This window comes from Herpailurus yagouaroundi, unplaced genomic scaffold, assembly GCF_014898765.1.
Source record: "Herpailurus yagouaroundi ecotype Mexico unplaced genomic scaffold, PumYag 216, whole genome shotgun sequence".
In the NCBI taxonomy this organism is placed as follows: Eukaryota; Metazoa; Chordata; class Mammalia; order Carnivora; family Felidae; genus Herpailurus; species Herpailurus yagouaroundi.
The window spans coordinates 14454708-14474097 of NW_024412447.1; the positions used below are offsets into that span (position 1 = coordinate 14454708).

Here is a 19390-nt window from a genome sequence, read left to right on the forward strand (position 1 = left end):
CCCCCCCCCCCCCAAGGTAAGCCGCTTGGGGCAAAACCTAATGACGCAGTCATCTGTGTTAGTGTTCTGCGCTCGGACCTGTCCTCCTTCTGGAAGCCCATCCTGAAGGGACCGTGGGGAGTTGGGCAGGGGGAGAGAGAGGAGGCAGACGTGCACTGGGTATTGTGGCAGGGTGGAGCGGGCAAGGGGGGAGAGGCAGGCTGTTGCCTTCCTTGGCCTGGAAGGAACTCCCGGTAAGACTCTGGGCATTTTCCCAGCAGGACCCTCAACCCCCAGGGCTCTCGGGAGCTCACACCTGCTCCGTACTATGGCTCAAACCCTAGTTTTACTTGTGCTCATCAGGAATATTTGCGGGCTCCCACCGTGGGGAAGTTTCGACAGCTGCCCCCACCCCCCCCCCCCCCCCAAGGCTGCTGCAGGAAGTGCTTGCAGAGTCGAACTGGAAAAAGACCCTATAAGGACAAGTCAGGTTGGAAAAGGCGGAAAGGGAGAAAACAGAGAGGGGGGGGGCCCTGAGGGAGGGGTTCAGGGGACCCCCCCCGCAAAACCTAGAGATGAGACATTCTGGCACCCCCATACTGGAAGACAGGGGAAAAGGGAGAGGGAAAAAGCACGTAGCTTCAGGATGCAATGGAAAGAAAGGGGCGCGACACCATTCTACTGCAGAAATAAAGACCTGAGCTTGGAAAAGTGCAAAGGAAAACACGGCATGGAAAGGTTATGGGCCGATCGGACTGTGCAAGCTTGAATCAATAGCGGTGGCTGATACGGCGTCTGGGAAAAGTCGGGAAACTACAGGTTGACATGCCACTGAAGAGGGACCCTGGGCTTCGGGTCCCTGCACCCCATCCCCCCCCAGCAGAAGTACTCCGCAGGCAGGAGCGAATTACCTGCTGGCTGCGCTGCTTCCCGTCTCTTTGTTTCCCCGGGTGGGGGGAAAACGAGTCAGTTGCAGAATCTGACCGCTGCAAGAGGTCATGTACGTTTCCGTCTTTCCACTGTGGACCGTATTTCTCTTTTTGCTCGGGGGACGACTAACAAAGCAAGTTGGAAATGGAGGAGAAGATAAGGTGCTCGAGGCCCTTCGCTGACCGAGGTCTGCTGGCACGGAGGCGGGTTCGGGCTCCGCGACTCCGGGCGAGTGGGGTGTGAGGGTCCCAGGCCCTCCCCGCACCCCCCACCCCCGAACTACCTGGTCCACCCGAAAGAGGCGGGGACGCATGTCGGAGGACGAGCTTATACCGGGAGTAAGCGATTAGGAAAGGGGGATGTCACACACGAAGGAGCCCAGTATATACGTCTGTCTACATGTCTATGTTACAGGGATGCCCACGAGAATGCTTTTTTTTTTTTTTTCCACGAATGGCAGCACAGGTGGCAAAAGCCGGGAGAAAGGCTCTCTGCAGATTCCAAAATGCTGGTGCGCGATGGGCTCTAGGAACACAAAGCCAAGTGCCGACGGAAACCGAGAGCTCCCCAACTCTGCCAACAAGAGTCCTCTAGAAAAGGCAGTAAGAACGGAAGCGAAGGGGTGCGGCGCTGCACCCCGCTCGATGGCTTTCCCCTCACGCCTTGGGGTGGGGGGTGGGGGGGGGCTCCACTGGGTGGAGGAAGGAAGCCCCCTCTTCCGTAGCAACCCAGCAGCCAGCCTCTTGGGACTGAGGGTTCCCACAGCCGGGAGTCTCCAGCGGACCCCTGGGGTTGAAAGGACAGGGGGCACGGAGGTGGCCGCGGGCTGACGCCTCGCCCTTGCTCTCTTAACACCGCCAGCCTGGGTGGCCCCTGGAATCCCGGGATGGAAATGAAGTCTCTCTTCAGAGTTCCTAGGGGTGGTTGAAGCAGTCACTGGGAACTCCTGGCTATTTTATTGCATTAGGAAACAAAACCATTAAAGCATTTAAGACAGCCCTTTGGTGTCCCTGCCAAGGAGATGAAGTGAATGGGCAACACCTGTTGCACTGCAGCCTTGGGGGGGTCTTCGCCCGACCGTGCCTGGTCTGCAACCGTATCTGCTTTTGCGGAGGAACAGAGTCTGCCCGCTGGGCATGCGCATGCGCGGTGAGCTGGGCACGCAGCCCGGTGGGGGGCGGCCTACTCCATGCCGCTCCGGAGGATCTGGTTGGCCGCGATCAGCATGACGCTTATGATGAAGGCCATGGCGAAGGCGCAGATGAGGCTCTTGCGGACGCAGGTCTGCCTGTTCTGTTTCTGCGCATGCACTGGGATGGGGGTTGGGGTGGGGGAGCGGAGACGCGGGGTGGGGGTGGGGGAGTGGGGAGAGGGGGGAGAGAGAAGAGAGAAATGACACAGTGAGACAGGCTGGCCTCCCCCTCGTCAACAAGCCCAGTTCCGAGGCTGAAGACGGGTCACACCGACAAGCATGCCCCGGACCATCCTCGGACACTGAACACCACGTCCTCTGGCAAACCGTGCGCAACAGTCAAAACTTGACCAGAAGCCAAGAGAGATGTGATGCTCAGAGGAGGGTACAAACTTCCGGGTGCAGTAGAGCGACAGTGACTTTCTGCGCAAGAAGAGAAATGTAACGTTTTGGAGTTTCGCAAAAGGCACCGTCCGGGCACGGCTGTGTCGGTTTCTGCAGAACGCCGGGCTCCCATTTCTGAGGCAGCTGCTAGATTCAGATGCTTCCTTATGTATTCACGCTGGGCCGGAAGCAACTTACCTTCCAGAATTGTTCTTGGGTGGCTGCTGGTCGGGATGACCCTAAATGACTCCTGGCATTACTTGAGTTACGCACGCCGGGGCGGCGCCCCCCCCCCCCCTCCGGCGGGGTCCCTGGGCAAGCAGCAGACACATCCCTGGGAGGTTTTTTAAAAAAAATTTTTTTAATGTTTATTTATTTTTGAAGGAGAGAGAGACAGAACATGAGCGGGGGAAGAGCAGAGAGAGAGAGGGAGACACAGATCCAAAGCAGGCCCCAGGCTCCGAGCTGTCGGCACAGAGCCCGCGTGGGGCTCGAACTCACAAACCGCGAGATCATGACCTGAGCCGAAGTCGGAGGCTTAACCGACTGAGCCGCCCAGGCACCCCCATCCCTGGGAGCTTACTGAAAATGCAGGTGCTCATGCTGGACCCCACGCCCAGTCTACCGAATCAGAAACTCCAGGGATGGGGCCAGAGATCTGTGTTTAACCAGGTGATTTCGGTGAAGTCCACATGCTGTGTGGACAGGACCGGTGGGAACCCAGGAGAGAGTCACAAAGCTCTGTCAGACCTCTCACAGGCAGGGCGTCCCCGCCCCCACATCCTGTGGCACCAGGGGTCTGCCCTTGGGTCCTGGGATTGTATTCTTTTCATCCTTTTGTTGGGCTACGTCTTGCAACAGCGTTTTTATAAGGCCCTTAGGAAACCATTGGTAGGTCTGCATCAGTTGGGAAAGTAATATGGACCAGAGACAGAGAGATGGAAATCACCAGAAAGTAAAGTTTTGGTCAAGTGTGCCGAAGCAGAACAGATCTCTCTTCCATGCATTGCTTCCTATACCAGAACTTTTCCTTCTTTGAGTCTGCACCACCCCCCTCCCCTCCCCACCTGTCTGTGCACCCGTGATCTTTGCACACAGTTTACCACTTAGCGTAGGAAAGAAATCTGTGCCCTGGAGGCAGCTGGGAAGCTGTGTACAGCAGAGCTACTCACTGGACCAGTGGCAACAGCACCATCTGGGAGTTTGATGTAAATGTAAATTCTTGGGTCCCACCGCAGAATTCCTGAATCAAAATCTCTGGGGGTGAAGGCCAGGAATTTATGAATGAATAAGTTCTTCGGGTGATTAGGGAATTGCTAGGCCCCACCCCCAGAATTTTTGATTCAGTAGGACTAGGTGGGGCCAAAAAATTTGATAGAGTTTGAGTTGCTGGGGACCTGACAGGTGTGTGTGTGTGTGTGTGTGTGCGCGCTCGTGTGCGCGTGTGTGTGTGTTAGGGACATAGGGTGGGGGGTATCGGGGAAGATGCTTCTTCAGATTCAGACGTTAAGAAACCCAATGCCAGGGGGCACCTGGGTGGCTCAGTCAGTTGAGTGTCTGGCTCTTGATTTTGGCTCAGGTCATGATCTCATGGTTGTGAGGTCGAGCCCCACGTCGGGCTCTGTACTGACAGCATGGAGCCCACTTGGGATTCTCTCTCTCTCCCTCTCTCTCTCTCTGCCCCTCACCTACCCACGCTCTCTCCTTCTCTCTGAAAACAAATAAATAAACTTAAAAGAAAAAAGAAAAAGAAACCCAATGTCAGAAGAGCAGCAGAACATTTTCAGATTACCTTCCATTTTGAAAAGAGGTCCTTCTGCTGGATGTTATACTCTACCTTTGCAAACCTCCAGCTGAGGGAAAGTGGTTTTTCTTTGGATCGGACCGGATTATGGCATGGAGAGAGGAGGTGTGTGTGCGGGCGCGGGGGGAAAGAAATGCAACTCCCCTTCATATTGCTTGCAATCTCTCTGTACGAAAGAAGAATGGCAAGAGAAAAAGGTCAAGGTAGGGTCCACATGCCGTTCAAGAACCTAAAAGTCATTCAGTTTCAAGTACGTCTTCCCGTTGCCATTCGGGGGCTCCTCTGAAATCCCTGGAAATCACAGGGAAGAAGTGGGAAGCCGGGGATGTTTCCAAAGACAAATGGAGCTTTCCCTAAGAGAAGGGGTGTCGGGGGCTTGTCAGGGGGCCTCTGTAAATTACATCAGGAGGGTTTCTCCAGCAAGCCACGTTTCACAGAGACCCAGGGCCCCGTGACGCAGCTCTGCCCCCACCCCCAACACTTGTTGATTATTTCTGCACTCTTAGGTGCTGTCTTTTTTTCTGTTTTAATGTTTTTATTTATTTTTGAGAGAGGGAGAGAGAGCAGGAGCGGGGGAGGGGCAGAGAGAGAGGGAGACTCATAATCGGAAGCAGGTTCCAGGCTCCGAGCTGGCAGCACAGAGCCTGACGCGGGGCTCCAACTCACGAACCATGAGATCGTGACCTGAGCCAAAGTCGGACGCTCAACCGACTGAGCCACCCGGGTGCCCCTCTGGGGTGCTGTCTTGTTATCTTTAATCCTGGATCCCCTGGGCTTTTGCTTCCCTTGGGTGATTGAAAGTATTTTTGGTTCCGTTCTCAACTTGCTGATCATGTCTGGGTCTTAGAATCTTACAAATTCTTACCCAGAGGAACAAGATTTCTTTGGTGCCAAGATGCCCCTGTCCCAGGACTGGGCAAATATAAAAAAAAAAAAAAAAAAAAAAAAGTGCCGGCCCTCCCTCGGTAAGGAAAAAAGGAGGTGGCGTTTAAGAAGGAAAGATCCAGGGCTGAAAATAGGAGGGTGGGAAAATGGCATATCTGGCACTTTCTGACGGCTGGCTAATTTATTCTGGGACGTTCCTCAGCATAAACATGCTTCTGAAGGCAGTCATCTACCTTTCCTTCCTGAGGGCTAGCGAAGGCCGAGAAAAATTGTGTGATTACGCTGAGGGAGAAATTTTTGGCTGAAGCCCTTCTTTGTGAAGGACACTCGGAAAACAAGGTTACAGGCGACAGGATTATCCCGCAGGAGAGCGGCTGCACGTTTGATCTGAAAATCCTTCAAAGCAGTAGGAGGGGAGAGATAAGGAAGGAGGAAAGGCCTGGAGACCTAATAGGGTGTACTTGAGGCCATGCAAATCCCAGTCTAGACCAAAGTCCTATAAGCAGGGTGGCACTCCCAGCTTGCTCCTCTCGGTGGCCCTGAAACATCATCATGTCAGCCTCTGTGCCTCCACGAGAATCCTGTGACATCCAGTTCTCACGCTGTCATAAATCGTGTGGCAGAGTAAAACAAGTCATGATTTTGGAGCCAGACCCAAGTCTAAATCATAGTTATTCCACCTCTCGGCTGTGTGACCTTGGGCAAGCAAAACTTCCTCCGGCCTCAGTTTCCTCATCTATAAAATGGGAGCATCTATAAAATGGGAGTAGTAAAAACTGCCTTGTTGTGAAGAGTGAGGATGTATGAAGGTACTAGGGTATGTTTGTGCCCCCGGAGTGCCAATTCTCTTTTGTAAACCTTTAAAAACTTTTTTAATGTTTATTTTTTGCGAGAGAGGGGGAGGGGGAGAAAAATGTGGGGGGGAAGGGGCCGAGAAAGGGAGACAGAGAATCCCAAGTGGGCTCCACGCTGACAGCGGAGAGCCCGATGCGGGGCTTGAACTCACGAACCGTGACATCGGGACCTGAGCCGAAGTCGGACGCTTAACCTACTGAGCCACCAGGGCGCCCCCGGAAACGTTTTCAAAACTTGCCTTCACTTACTGAACCCCGCCTGAGTAGGCCAGGCGCACACCGCGTGCTCTACACGTGTCATCACAGACCTGCATGGTGGCCGTCCCCGTGAGAGCTGGGTGTGTGACTGTCCCTTGACAGGTGGGAGCCTCTGAAGCTCCACGAGGTGGAGTCCAAGTTCATTTGGCCAATGGCGCAGGTGGGGCTTGGGCCAGGGTCTCGTTCTAACACCCGGGTTTAAAACTTCTGCACAGGACAGAAGTTAGCGACAGGACACTCAGCGATAGGAAGATCCAAAGAAAAGCCACTTCAAACCCCTGATGTGCTTGACGGTACAGCCCGTCCCGGGTTAATGTGTTTGTTGATAATAATTCAAGGCCCGTCTTCGGCTCTCACACATTTGCACTGTGCTACAGTTTGGGGTTTTACTCTGTGTCTAGGGTTTGCTTCCCCAGCAGAACTCGGGCTCAGCCCAGGATGACCTGTGACTCCGGGTTAGGGCTTCTCTTAACCACCGCGTAGGAACAGCCCCGGGGCAAGCGACTGAACCTCTCTGAGCCTCAGTTTCTCTCTCTGTGCAAGGAGGTGATGCTAACTGTTCTGCTAATGTCGAGCATCATCTCAAAGATGAATGAGTGGATATAAAAAGTGAAACCCACACCCAGCTGTGAATTGCCAGAGAAGTTCAAGACGTCCTTGTATCCCCTGAGGGCTGGAGGAAAGGTCTGCTCATTTTTCTCCCGTGCTGGAGTGAGCATCCGAGCAGTGCTCCCAGACCTCTGCCGTGGTCCCTTCCCTCGTGAATTCGTTCCGGGCTGCAGTGAAACTCACCTTCCCAAAGCAGCACTTAGTATGCGCCACGGATTCCCGCAACCTTTCTGCAAACGCTTTCTTGCTGGGGAAGCGCGTGCCATCCAGCATCTCAGCTCAGCTGGGAGGACCGCCGACCACCTCCTGTCCCTTTCCAACCTCTGCTCCTAGACCACTGTGCCTCCTTGCCGAGCAGCTTCTGTTTCAGGCGAGCAGGGGTCCCCACGCATCCCCACACGAGACTGTGCGATGCAGTCCAAGGCTTGGCACCCGTTCTCTCTGCTGGGGGTGCCCGCTGACCTTCCCTCTCATTTCTTCTGGGCGTACCCCAAACCTCTCTTCCCTAGGAGGCTTCTCCTGAATGTCTTGCTCTCATAGAGCCTGATCTTTAAATTTTTATAATGATCGGACTCTTTTTTTTTTTTTATGTTTATTTATTATTTTGAGGGAGAGGGACGGGGAGAGAGAGAGAGAGAGAGAGAGAGAGAATCCCAAGCAGGCTCCGCACCAGCAGCGCGAAGCCCGGCGTGGGGCTCGAGCCCACGAACTGTGAGATCACGACCTGAGCTGAAACCAAGAGTCGGATGCCTAACCGACGGAACCACCCAGGCGCCCCATGGACTAGACGGTCTGTCAATACTTGCTTATTTTTAATTGAGATGGCATTCCCATACCGTAACATTCAGCCTTTTAGCGTGGACAGTTCAGTGGCATTCACCAGGTTGGGAAAGAATCCCCACTACCCAATTCCAGAATGTGTTCCTCACCCTAAAAAGAAACGCCACACACGTTAGAAGTCACGCTTCGTCCCTTCATTCCCGCCTCCCCAGCCCCTGGCAATCGCTAATCTCCTTTCTGTCTCTATGGAGATCCCTCGTCCGGGCATCGGGCATAGCAGATACATGCAAATGTACAACGTGTAGCCTTTTGCGTCTTCCTTCTTTAACTTGGCCCAGCCCGTGCATGCTGTAGCCTGTGTTGGTCCTTTATTTCTCTTTGTGCCACCTTATGTTTCTCCGTTCACCAGCTGATGGACGTTTGGGTTGTTTCCAGTTTTGGGCAATTATGGATAATGCTGCTAGAACATTATACAAGTTTTCGTGTGGACGTGTTTCCAGCGCTCTTGGGTCCAGATCCAGGTAGGAGTCCAATTTCTGGGTCATATGGTAACTCTTTTCGAGGAACTTGCAACTGAACACAGAAAATGGCAAGAATGTATCATGCTGCTGGCAATCTTTTCCATGTTTCTCTTCCCATGGGGCCCGAGCTCTCTTTCCAGCAGAGTGGTTGACATAGGAGCCCAGAAGGAACATGGGGGGAAATTGACACAGGAGCACATAGAAGTGGGGTCTCCAGTTTTCTTGAAAGCTTGGTAGCAAGTCCTGAACACTTACAGACTCCTGGATGCTATATGGCAGGACCTGGGTTTGTGAGCTCAAGCATCAGACAGGTTTTGCTTTGTTCTTTTACCAGATTTAAGGGCGCCTGGGTGGCTCGGGCGGTTGGGCGGCCGACTTCAGCTCAGGTCATGATCTCGCGGTCTGTGGGTTCGAGCCCCGCGTCGGGGTCTGCGCTGACAGCTCAGAGCCTGGAGCCTGCTCCGGATTCTGTGTCTCCCTCTCTCTTTCCCTCTGCCCCTCCCCTGCTTGCTCTCTGTCTCTTTCTCAAATAAACATTCAAAACAAAACAAAGAACAAAACAGATTCACACTGCTCCGCTCGGCAAATGACAGGCAGTGACTCTTGGAGTTTTCTCCTGGAGGCTGCACGGATTTTGCCACGGACTGGCTGGGTGACCCTGGACGTATTGGGCTCACAATCCCTCTGGCTCAGTCTCTTCGAAATGGGGCTGCGTGTCTGGAGGCTTTGGCTCCCAAATGAGGCGAACCAGAATCATAACAATTCTGATTAATTGCCCCCACACAGACCTCTATGTAAGTGATATTTCTGGCAGGGAGCTCGGGGCTCAGGAATGTTTAAAAACAAAACAATACAAAACCCATCTTAGGTGATTCTCGCAATGAATCAGAACTACCAAGTCTGGGAGCTATTACTGCTCTGTGATCCTTCCAGGTCTCACATTTTATGATTTTATGAAACTGAATATTTCCATAGCCTAAAGTGGAACTAATTAAGAGCTCCTGAAAGTGAATATTCTTTTTTTTTTTGTCATTTTTAAAAAATATTTTTAGTTACTCTTGAGAGACCGAGAGAGCGAGGGAGCGAGCACGAGCGGGAGAGGGGCAGAGAGAGAGAGAGGGAGACCCGGAATCCGAAGCGGGCTCCAGGCTCCGAGCGGTCAGCGCAGAGCCCGACGCGGGACACGAACTCACGACCTACGAGATCATGACCTGAGCTGAAGTCGGACGCTCAACCGACTGAGCCACCCGGGTGCCCCTGAAAGTGAATTTTCTATACATCAGCGAGGCCAAGAATGCTCAGGTACCCCAGGCAAGACCTGGAGACAGAGACAGATGATGTGGCCGAATAGCAGTGAGACTGCCATGTTTTATGATACCTGTTAAGGGGAAGGAGGGCCACCCCTCCTTCTGGCTCCTTCTCTACCATAAAATCGTCTCAGGTTTCTAGCCATCAGACGGCCAGGTCTTGCTTGGAGGGTTCCACTGTGGACCCTTGGTGAGGTGGCCAGGTGTTTTTCTGGTCTTTCCGACAGACCTTCCTCTTCTGGGAACGTAATTCATCTTTTGGTTTGGGGATCTGTAGCTCAGTCTTCAGACTGACTGAACTCTTGGTCCAGGGCTCCACCTTCCCCCTGCAGCAAACCAGACTGGCCAAGTAGAGTGTGCCAAGCTCTTGGCTGGGTTCAGGGTTAGGCATACGGGCCAAGCAGGATTGATGGGAGCCCCTTCTTGGAATGGAGGTGAATCTTCAGGGAGAGAATCCTGTCACTTCGGGGAGAGACAGCCTGCCCAAGATCGAAGCCAACAGAGAGGAAAGAAGGACAGAGACTGGGAAGGAGACAGTGACCGACTGGGGGTTGGGAGGACGAGGGAATGTCGCTTGAGCTCTTTTGATCCAGGTCAGCCAAAGTTCATCCCTTTGCCAATATTTTTTAGTTTAAGGGCGTCTGGGTTGAGTTGCTGCTACTTAAAACCAAGAGTCCTGACTGGTACTTTTAGCACCTCCGATGTTGGCATCGACTTGACTTTAGGAGCGAAGGTGTCGAGAAGAATGTTCAAACCCTGCACATTTGGTCCCTGTGCCATCCTTCAAAGACGATGTGGCATTCTAGCAGTGGGGACGCACGACGTCTCCGGGAAAAAAAAAAAAATCAAATCAGGAGAACAGACCTGGGGCTAGGGATGAGCTAGTTCTGTTTCGTTGTCTGTTTCGAGTGCTCACTCCTGTGTTCAGCCTTATACAAAGTAATCTCACGTGTCACCTCATGTCCCAGGCACACGAGGCAGTCATTGTGTGATTCCCATTTCACGGATGAAGAACATTAGGCTCTTACTGTGTATGTAAGTGTCTCAGGCAAGTGACCTCAGACAGGACAAAGCAGGATTTTCAGCCAGGCCTGTCCAGAGTGCAGAGTTGGAGTCCTCAACGACCAGGCGTACTAATCAAAACCAGTCCTCCGGCTGTCTACCTCGTGTCTCGGAATCTCATCACTCCTCACTCGTGGCTCCAGAAAACTTTCCTGCCGGACTGCTGTGAAGGATTCCCAGATAGAAGAAAAAAATCCCTTTCTGTCTGAAGTCCCAAATCTCTCTGAAAACTGTGTCCTGTCTCACCACCCGCCACGGACCCTCCGCTCCACCTTAACCTCCACCTGCAGAGAACAGGTTTTATTTAAGGAAATTCATGGCACCGGGCAAACCGAGAGCAGATGGTGTAGGAGACGTGTTATGCCCTTTTCATTTGGATGGGCCTGAAATACCCGACGTGCACGGCCAGGTGATGGGACAAGGCTCCCCATCTGGGTGTGCATTTGACATCCCAATACGAATTCTGCAGCTCCAGCAGGGATGGCTGGCCTGGAGACCTTAGGTTTGGTTGCAAATTCTTTCTGACCTTCCGCTGAGCCAGAAACGGTTGAAGCTGGATGTGACCGTCATTGTCCAATCTTTGCATTGCAGAGGTGAAGAAGAGAAGGCTGAGAGTTTCTAGAGAACTTACGCAGGGTCACATATCTAGTCCAGCCAGGGGTGGGCACGTAACCCGCATGTCTGCGCAGTGATGCTTTGGGAGCTAGGGAGCTACCTGGCCTGCGTCCCCCCCTTTGACATTTATTTCTCTCGTCCATCATCCCGAGGCACTGGATGGCGCAGAACAGCTCTGCCATACGCCTTTCACAGAAACGATTTCCCCCCCCCCCCCCCCGTCGATGATTTTGCTTTACTTCCTTCTGCCGCGCGTGTTGTCAGAATGTCTAGAAAAATCTGACAGCTGGTATTCCATTTAGGGACAACATTTGGGCGATGTGTCTTGAAAGGGCTCACACACAGTCTTGCCGCGCCTTCTACTCAACTTCCAAATATAATATGACTTTCCTGGCGATGACATGAAAAACGAGTGACGATGAAGTGCCATTCCGTAAGGGGGCCGGAGACGCCAATGTCTGGCTAAAGGGAGCCAGAGGAACAAATGAAGGGGCAGGGCCTTGTCAGATAGCCCCGGGTTCACAGCCTTCCCCGGTATTTGACCTTGGACGAGCGACACCGGTCTGCTGAGCCTCGGTTTCCTCATCTGTACCAGAGGGGCCACAGAACATCTCTCCCAGGACACGCTGACAGGTGAGTTGCTCGTGTTAACAGGTGACCGCCCCTGGCTGCCATGCCAGGCAGTTCCCTCCCGTCCCTTTCCTCTTGGACTGTATCAATATGGAGGAAGCAGTAAACACATTAGAAGCGGTAAATCAAACTTAATATATATAATATAATTTGTTAGGTGAACCCTTAATAAGGATCCGGTGACAGGCAACTAGATGATCACAAGGTCAACCACAAGACCACTCGATTCCACATGTGTCAGCAACTGGACCCAAATAGTGAGACAAGAATTTGTCTCTCAGCGTCACTGGGCTTCTGTTCTCCAAAAGCGAAATGTCTGGTGATTATAAAGGAATCACACGGAAGCAAAACGTCTTAAACCTCTCATGTAGCCCGGATGGTGAGTGGGCATTGTGGGTAGGCACATAGTCCGGTAACTAGCCCATTTCGGTGAATGCTGACCTATTTATTTTTCCAAATAGTTAGAACACACGTATTGAAAACTGACAGCTCAGAACATTGAACATAATTGATCTTAATGAGGGAATTCAAAAAGATCTGGGGCGTTGGGAACACCTGAAAGGCATACTTTGAGTTGAGGATTCTCTTTGGACCGGGGGCTGGGTAGACTGCCAGCTGACGGGTTTTGCCGGAAAGCCCCTGAATTCAGTGCGATTCAATGATCTCATGCCCAAAGCACCCAGCACGGTGGGTGACACTTGGTCCGGTGTTTGACTCAATCTGAATAATTTCTCATCTGGAAGCCAGGTGTGAATAAAGGAAAGGTCCACTTCAGAACCCTTGAATTAGATTCTTCTGGTCTCTTCCCGGCCTTAATAAGGGCTTCTGTAGATGACTTCTTTGGGTGCTCCAGGAAAATGGGTTCTATACATGACATGAACCCCCAACTCAAGGGTTTCCTGAAGACAAGTCAAAAAAGCTGTCCTTCTGTGTACCTTGGAATCTCATCCTCATCCTCTTGTCCTTCCCCTGGGAGAAGATGGAGACATTCCTGCCTCCTTATGATCACAGAGCCCTATCTTCCGTAAAGGTAAGGCAGATTAGAACGCGTGAGGGGCCGTGTGGATGTGTCTGTGCGTGCACGCGTAGCTGTGGTTTGCGTTGGCCTAAGCACCAAACGGGTAAAGACAACAAAACAAGCCAAAGGGAAAACTAAAAGGGAAAAAAAGAAAAACATAAACCCCCCCCCCCAAGGGGGCCCCCACCCCCCCCCCCCCCACATCCATTCATGTGGAAGGAATGATCAAGATTTCCTGACTTAATGGATAGAACCTGAACAGGTTTGTACAAGTCTCAGACCCAAGATTTGTAAAAGCGAAAAGTATCATCACTGGTGTAAAACGATGCTAGGGCCTGAGGAAGGCCTCCTGTTCGGCTCTAACAGGCTCCACGTCAGGTCGTGCACATCAGCATTTTCAAACCTCTGCTACGCTCCAGAATCTCAGTCTTGACCCCCAATGTGCTGAGCTCAGAGTTATTTGATGTGCGCCTCTTTAAATTCCATTCTACCAGGGCGCCCGGGTGGCTCAGTCGGTCGAGCATCCCACTTCGGCTCAGGTCATAATCTTGCAGTTCGTGGGCTCGCGCCCCGCGCCGGGCTCTGTGCTGACAGCTCAGAGCCTGGAGCCTGCTTCCGATTCTGTGTCTCCCCCTCTCTCTGCCCCTCCCCTGTTCATGCTCTGTCTCTCTCTGTCCCAAAAATAAATAAACGTTGAAAAAAAAAAAAAACAAACGCAAAACAAAAAAACCGTCTGATGTGAAAACAAGCAAAACGGCCCATGTAATCCACGTTGCAGAGGGCATTCAAAAAAGCAGTGTGCTAATTACAAAGCAATGTTTCTCTTATTCAAGAAGGCCACAAAGTTTAAAGCATTCAGCACAGCAACTGGAACGTATCAATAAACCCCACGGTTGGTAGCTGTTGCCCATGTTATACGTACGAATCAATTAGAGCGGACTCAGGAAGACTTCGATTTGGAAACCCCTTTCTCCCTCAGTTTATTAATATATGAGCTTTTGAATAATAAAAAGACATTGCTTAGGGTTCAGATTCCTTCCCAGTGCAGTCTGACCTTTCCCAAATTACTAAGACTTGTGACATTTCTCTGAACAAAACACCGATCCACAAACGAAGGCTCTTGTGGAAAACAAGATGTCCAGAAATACTCCCCTCTCCCATCTCCAGAGCATTTGCTGACAGTGGGGGGCTGGAGCCCCCGAAGCTTCCATTGTTGGAACACACAGTCTGTCATCAGGGTGGAAAGAGCTGGGTCGAGATGGATGGGGGAGGCCAGGCCTGGTGTTTTCTCAGGTGTCCCTCCCATCTCTGCCTGCCTCGCCCCTACTCACCCTCCCGATCCCCCTGCCTGTCCTGCTGCACATGTGGCTTTGGCTGTGACCACCCTGCTCTCGTGTGGTCTCGCGTGGCTCCAACTCCAAATACGGCCACTGATGCTCCAGCCCACGTGTCACTTGCAGGCCGACCGGGGCAGCTTCTGGACCACAACTGGGTTTTGTTCGCCACACACAGCGTTTTTGAAAGATGTTTGAATGCCTACAGAAGGGGGCACAGCTCTCAAGTTTACCCCAATCCCTCCCTATCCACCACTCCCCGTCTCCCTGGCTTGAGTTAATCGCGCTTATCACCTCGGAGTAGAAGCGTCTCTTCCTGTCATGGCCTTTAATCCTGCACACGATGCAGCGGTGTGGCCCGGACAGGACCCCTGGGGGCCCAGGTCCGAATGAACCACTGTGGCCCCCTGGACTTACTGCGTTCTGCATAGACTCCCCGCTCGGCCGGCTCTAACGTGGCGGCTCCGAGACCAGGCAGGGCGAATGCCATCCTGGTGGCTATGAGACAGCTTCCCAACGGTGTGCCCCGATTTGTGTAAGTGTTCAGGAAAAAGAATAGAAAAGAGTGGCTAGACCTCTTTAAGAGATCCCAGCCCTGAACAAGTTAAACAGGCCTGATATCCTGTTTTAATGTCATTAAAAAAATCTTTTTTTTCTATTCATCAGGGTTGTTAAAGCAGTTCTGATTTTCAAAGTTGAAAGAGGGATTGAATTATTTAGCTTCCCTGGAACTTTCTACTGATTAGGGGATCAGGTAGGCTGGTTTTGTTTTGTTTGTTTTTTTCTTACCTTTTCTTTCATGAGCCCAAGAAAAATGGCCTCTCGTGGGTCTATATTTTGGCCCCAGGAAAAGCTGCTTTCTTCTGTAAGTACAGGGTTAAATTCGCGAGAGTATTTTTGTGAATGGGGCTGTTTCTGACCAGTGCCTTCAGGGAGCAGAGCACAGAGGCAATCCTTTCCTAAGGGTCCTGCGAAGTAGGTGTAATTATCCTGATGTTTATAGGTCAGGGTACGCCCTCAGAGAAGGCACACCTGGTGGCCAAGGTTGCGCACTTAGCCACTGGACTTGACCCGAGTTGGGCGCTGGAGTTTGTACCAGTCCACGCAGCCCCCCGGTGAGTAACGGCAAAGCTGCCCGTCTAATCACAGACCTGAGAGAACCACTGGCGGAAAGACAGGGTCCCTAGAGGTCCTGCAAAAAGGCAGGGTTTGGGGGGAAAAATGGAAAAAGGAAAGGAAAGAAAAGAAAAGGAAAGGAAAAAAAGAAGAGAAAAGAAAAGAAAAAAGAAAAGAAAAGAAAGGAAGAGAAAAGAAAAAAGAAAAGAAAAAAAAGAACCTATTGCATCTTTGCGGAAAGGATCTTGTAACCTCAGTCCTGGATTCTTGGCTTCAGGACAAGGCCCTCCAGCCCCGACTGTAAATTCACTCTTCATAGCGAGGATGTGAAGGTGTTGGCCGGTCCCAGACCAGGTAGGAGGCGGAATCGGGGGTACCTACCTCCTTCGAACTCTGTCTGGCAGTTCTCCGAGGTCTCCTGCAGGCTCTCCTCCTCGTTGATGATGATGTTCTCGATGTCCTTCATTGTCAAGTGGTCCCGGAAGGCGTGGTAGAGGATGTGCTTCAGCTCCTCCAGAGTTATCCTCTGCATGTCGAACTGTGGGGATAAAGAGGGATGAGCAGGTCTTGGGCGCATGGGGCTGAGGACTCAGCCTGGGGCATGGCTGCCAAGCCCCAACAGCCCAAAGCTCCCGTGTGGAAGCTCGGCTCAGCTTTCCAGGATATCAGATGAGCAACATTTCCATCGTGTTCTGCTCCAAGCATACTCGTGAACTTGCAGGCACTTACTGGGGATACAGTGAGCACAACATATCCCCCTCGGTTGAGACTCCCGGAGGAAAAAAAAAAATGCCACCTGCTAGTTGGCCTCCCACTCACCCGGCCATCTGCCGTCACCTCCGCAAGCCATGCACATCTCACGGACTTGGAAGTTGTGTCACACCTCAGATAATGCACACATCTCTAAAGATATTCTGTATCTCCTGAGAAGCTGGCCGTTCCCGTCTTGCTTTAGATACGCATCATGTTCTAACAAGGTAACATCCAAGTTCAAAGCCGTGTTCATGAGGAAGGAAAGCTAAAGGGAGGTGTGGCATCCCCCAGTACGGTCTTCGTGTCCTCGGGAGAGTCTCATACTCTCCTACTCCATTTCTACCGAGTGTGGTCCTGTCACTCCCTTGGCCAATGAAATGTGAGCAGAAGTCACATCCGCCGCATCCAATTAAAAGCTCTAAAGGCCACATCATGTGCTCTTTCTCCTCTGCCACGAGAATGGCGTGCCCCATGTGGGGGCTGCTCCTTCCGTCTGGGCCCCAGAACAAGGATAAGGTGGGGAGGATCTGCAGATACCCCATTAAGGAAAAGGAAGATGAGTACGAAACGCCCTTCATTGTTATCAGCCGTAGGCATTTCAGGCTTGTTTGCTAACTGGGTTTAAGTCAATGATACAGAGATTATACAAACCATACAAAGCATATTTCAAAAATAATACAAGAAATTTCTACTAAAAAAAATACAACCACGCACAGAGGTCAGAGGCTACCGTAACAAACATTCGAAAACACCATGTTCCAGGGCCAAGGGGTGGGAGATGAGAAACACGTGATTGGAGGCTGGAAAGATAAAGACCCACGGATGTTATGCAGAAGCATGACACTCGGTTGCGGCATTGCCTGTGATGATTTGAAGGACAGGTATATGTGGGAGGAGTTTGTGGCCTTAGGTAATCAGTCTGGGGAACAGCATGGTTGCAACTGGTGGTAACGGACAGGGTGAAACCAGAAAGAGGTGGGCTCCTAACATTAGCAACTCAGGCAACGACAGGTGCTGGCGAGGACGCGGAGAAAGAGGATCCCTTTGGGGGATCCCAGGTGCTGGCGGGAAGGCAAACTGGTGCAGCCCCTCTGGAAAACAGTATGGAGGCTCCTCAAAATATGAAAAATAGAACCACCCTACGACCCAGCAATTGCACTGCTGGGCATTTACCCCAGGGGTAACAGAATGCTGATTCGAAGCGCACGCGCACCCCCGTGTTCACAGCAGCACTATCGACAACAGCCAAAGGAAGGAAAGAGCCCAAATGTCCATCTACCGACGAATGGATAAAGAAGATGTGGTAGGTATAGACAATGGAATATTATCCGGTGATCAAAAGGAATGAAGTCTTACCATTTGCAACAATGTGGATGGACCTAGAGTGTACTGTGTTAAGCAAAAGAAGTCAGCAGAGAAAGACAAATATAAGAGTTCACTCATATGTGGCATTTAAGAAACAGAACAGGTGAACCCAGGGGAAGGCAAGGAAAAACAAGATAAAAACAGAGAGGGACACAAACCGTAAGAGACTCTTAAATACAGAGAACAAACTGAGGGTTGCTGGTGGGGTGTTGGGTGGGGGGACGGGCTACATGGGTGATGGGCATTAAGGAGAGCACTTGGCGGGATGAGCACGGGGTGTCATATGTAAGTGATGAATCACTGAATTCTATTCCTGCAATCATTATTACACTCTATGTTAACTAAATTGAATTTAAATTAAGAAATGCGAAAAAAGAAAGAGGTGAGCTCAGAGTGAAATAAGCCAGAGAGGAAGACAAAAATCATATGATTTCACATATGTATGGAATCTTAAAAAAAAAACCCAAACAAACATAACAACCCTGAGCTCAAAGATACAGAGAACAGATTGCCGATTGCCCGATTTGGTGGGTGGGCGGTAGGTGAATGAGGGAAGGGCATCGAAAGGTACGTGCATTCAGTGATGAAATAAATAAATTCTGTGGGTCTAACATACAGCATGGTGACTGTAGTTAATAACACTGTACTGCATATTTGAAACTAAGAGAGTAGATCTTAAAAGTTCTCATTGCAAGGGAAAGAGTGTGCAATTACGTGTGAGGAGGGATGTCAATTAAATTTATTGTGGGGGCGCCCAGGTGGCTCCGTCGGTTAAGTATCCGGCTCAGGATGTTGGCTCCGGTCATGAACTCACGGTTTGTGAGTTCGAGCCCTGCAGCAGGCTCTGTGCTGACAGCACGGAGCCTGCTTGAGATTTTCTCTCTCTCTCTCTCTCTCTCTCTCTCTCTCTCTCTCTCTCTCCCCCCACCCCTCCCCTGCTCATAATCATTCTCTCTCTCTCAAAATAAAGAAATACACTTAAAAAGATGATTGTGGTGATTATTTTGCAATATATACAAATATCCCATCATTATCATACACACAGGAAGCCAATGTAATGTTATATGTCAATTATAGCTTAGTTTTTTTAAAAAAGGAAAAACAAAACAAAACAAAACAAAACAGGAGAGAGAGATGAGCTCAGGAAAGAACAGGCCAGGAACGGAGACCACTCAGAAATTCCTGGTCTTGCGGAATGGAAAGAAGCAATTGTTTTTCATCTTCAACCAAGAAGGGATAAAATTGAGAAATGTTATAAATTACAAAACAAATCAGAGTGGTCCTTATTAAAACCTCTGGAAATGCTAAGTGACTCTCCAAGGAAATTGGTTATTAGGTTTAGAGAGAGTTATGTCTCAAAATAATTGTGGATGTGGCTATTAGCAAAACACAATTGAAATCAAGATTAAAAAAAAAAAAAAGGCGAATTTTTTTTTTTTAATTTTTTTTTTCCAACGTTTATTTATTTTTAGGACAGAGGGAGACAGAGCATGAACGGGGGAGGGGCAGAGAGAGAGGGAGACACAGAATCGGAAACAGGCTCCAGGCTCCGAGCCATCAGCCCAGAGCCCGACGCGGGGCTCGAACTCACGGACCGTGAGATCGTGACCTGGCTGAAGTCGGACGCTTAACCGACTGCGCCACCCAGGCGCCCCCTAAAAGGCGAATTTTTTGAGAGAGCTCTACTGGGCAAGAACCAACAGCATGGGATTAAAAGGCTCTATCACTACTCAAAACATAAAATGATCTTTGGGCTCCCAACCTTTTATGGGCACAAACCATTAGGAGAGTAAGTGACATAGGCCCAAAGCAAGGTGTATTCCAAGGCCCTCATCAGGAGGGAAGGAGACTAGTGGAAAAGGGCAGAAGGTCTCCCGGACGGTGAAGCTGGGAATCATTCTTGACATCACTCAGTGAAATCAAGAGCAGTTTTCAGGAAGCAGAACCAGGATCTAATCTTTTTTTTTTTTTTTTTTTTAATTTTTTTTTCAACG

The 19390-nt window shown here is 50.8% G+C and overlaps 1 protein-coding gene across 6 annotated transcripts in view; it reads right to left on the reverse strand.

The window, feature by feature from the left end:
• Positions 1 to 1317: 1317 nt before the first annotated feature.
• Positions 1318 to 19390, reverse strand: part of CALN1 (calneuron 1) — a 532439-nt gene continuing 514366 nt past the window's right edge. For 5 of the 6 annotated variants that reach the window (XM_040456203.1, XM_040456207.1, XM_040456202.1 and 2 more), the window contains 2 exons: positions 15660 to 15816; positions 14898 to 15130 (listed from right to left, as the gene is read on the reverse strand). In XM_040456203.1, the coding sequence (XP_040312137.1) occupies positions 14913 to 15130; positions 15660 to 15816 (375 nt within the window). In that variant the 3' untranslated portion in view covers positions 14898 to 14912. Of the gene's footprint in view, positions 2220 to 14897; positions 15131 to 15659; positions 15817 to 19390 lie in introns of those variants that run through there. The other variant, XM_040456205.1, reaches the window with a different exon arrangement.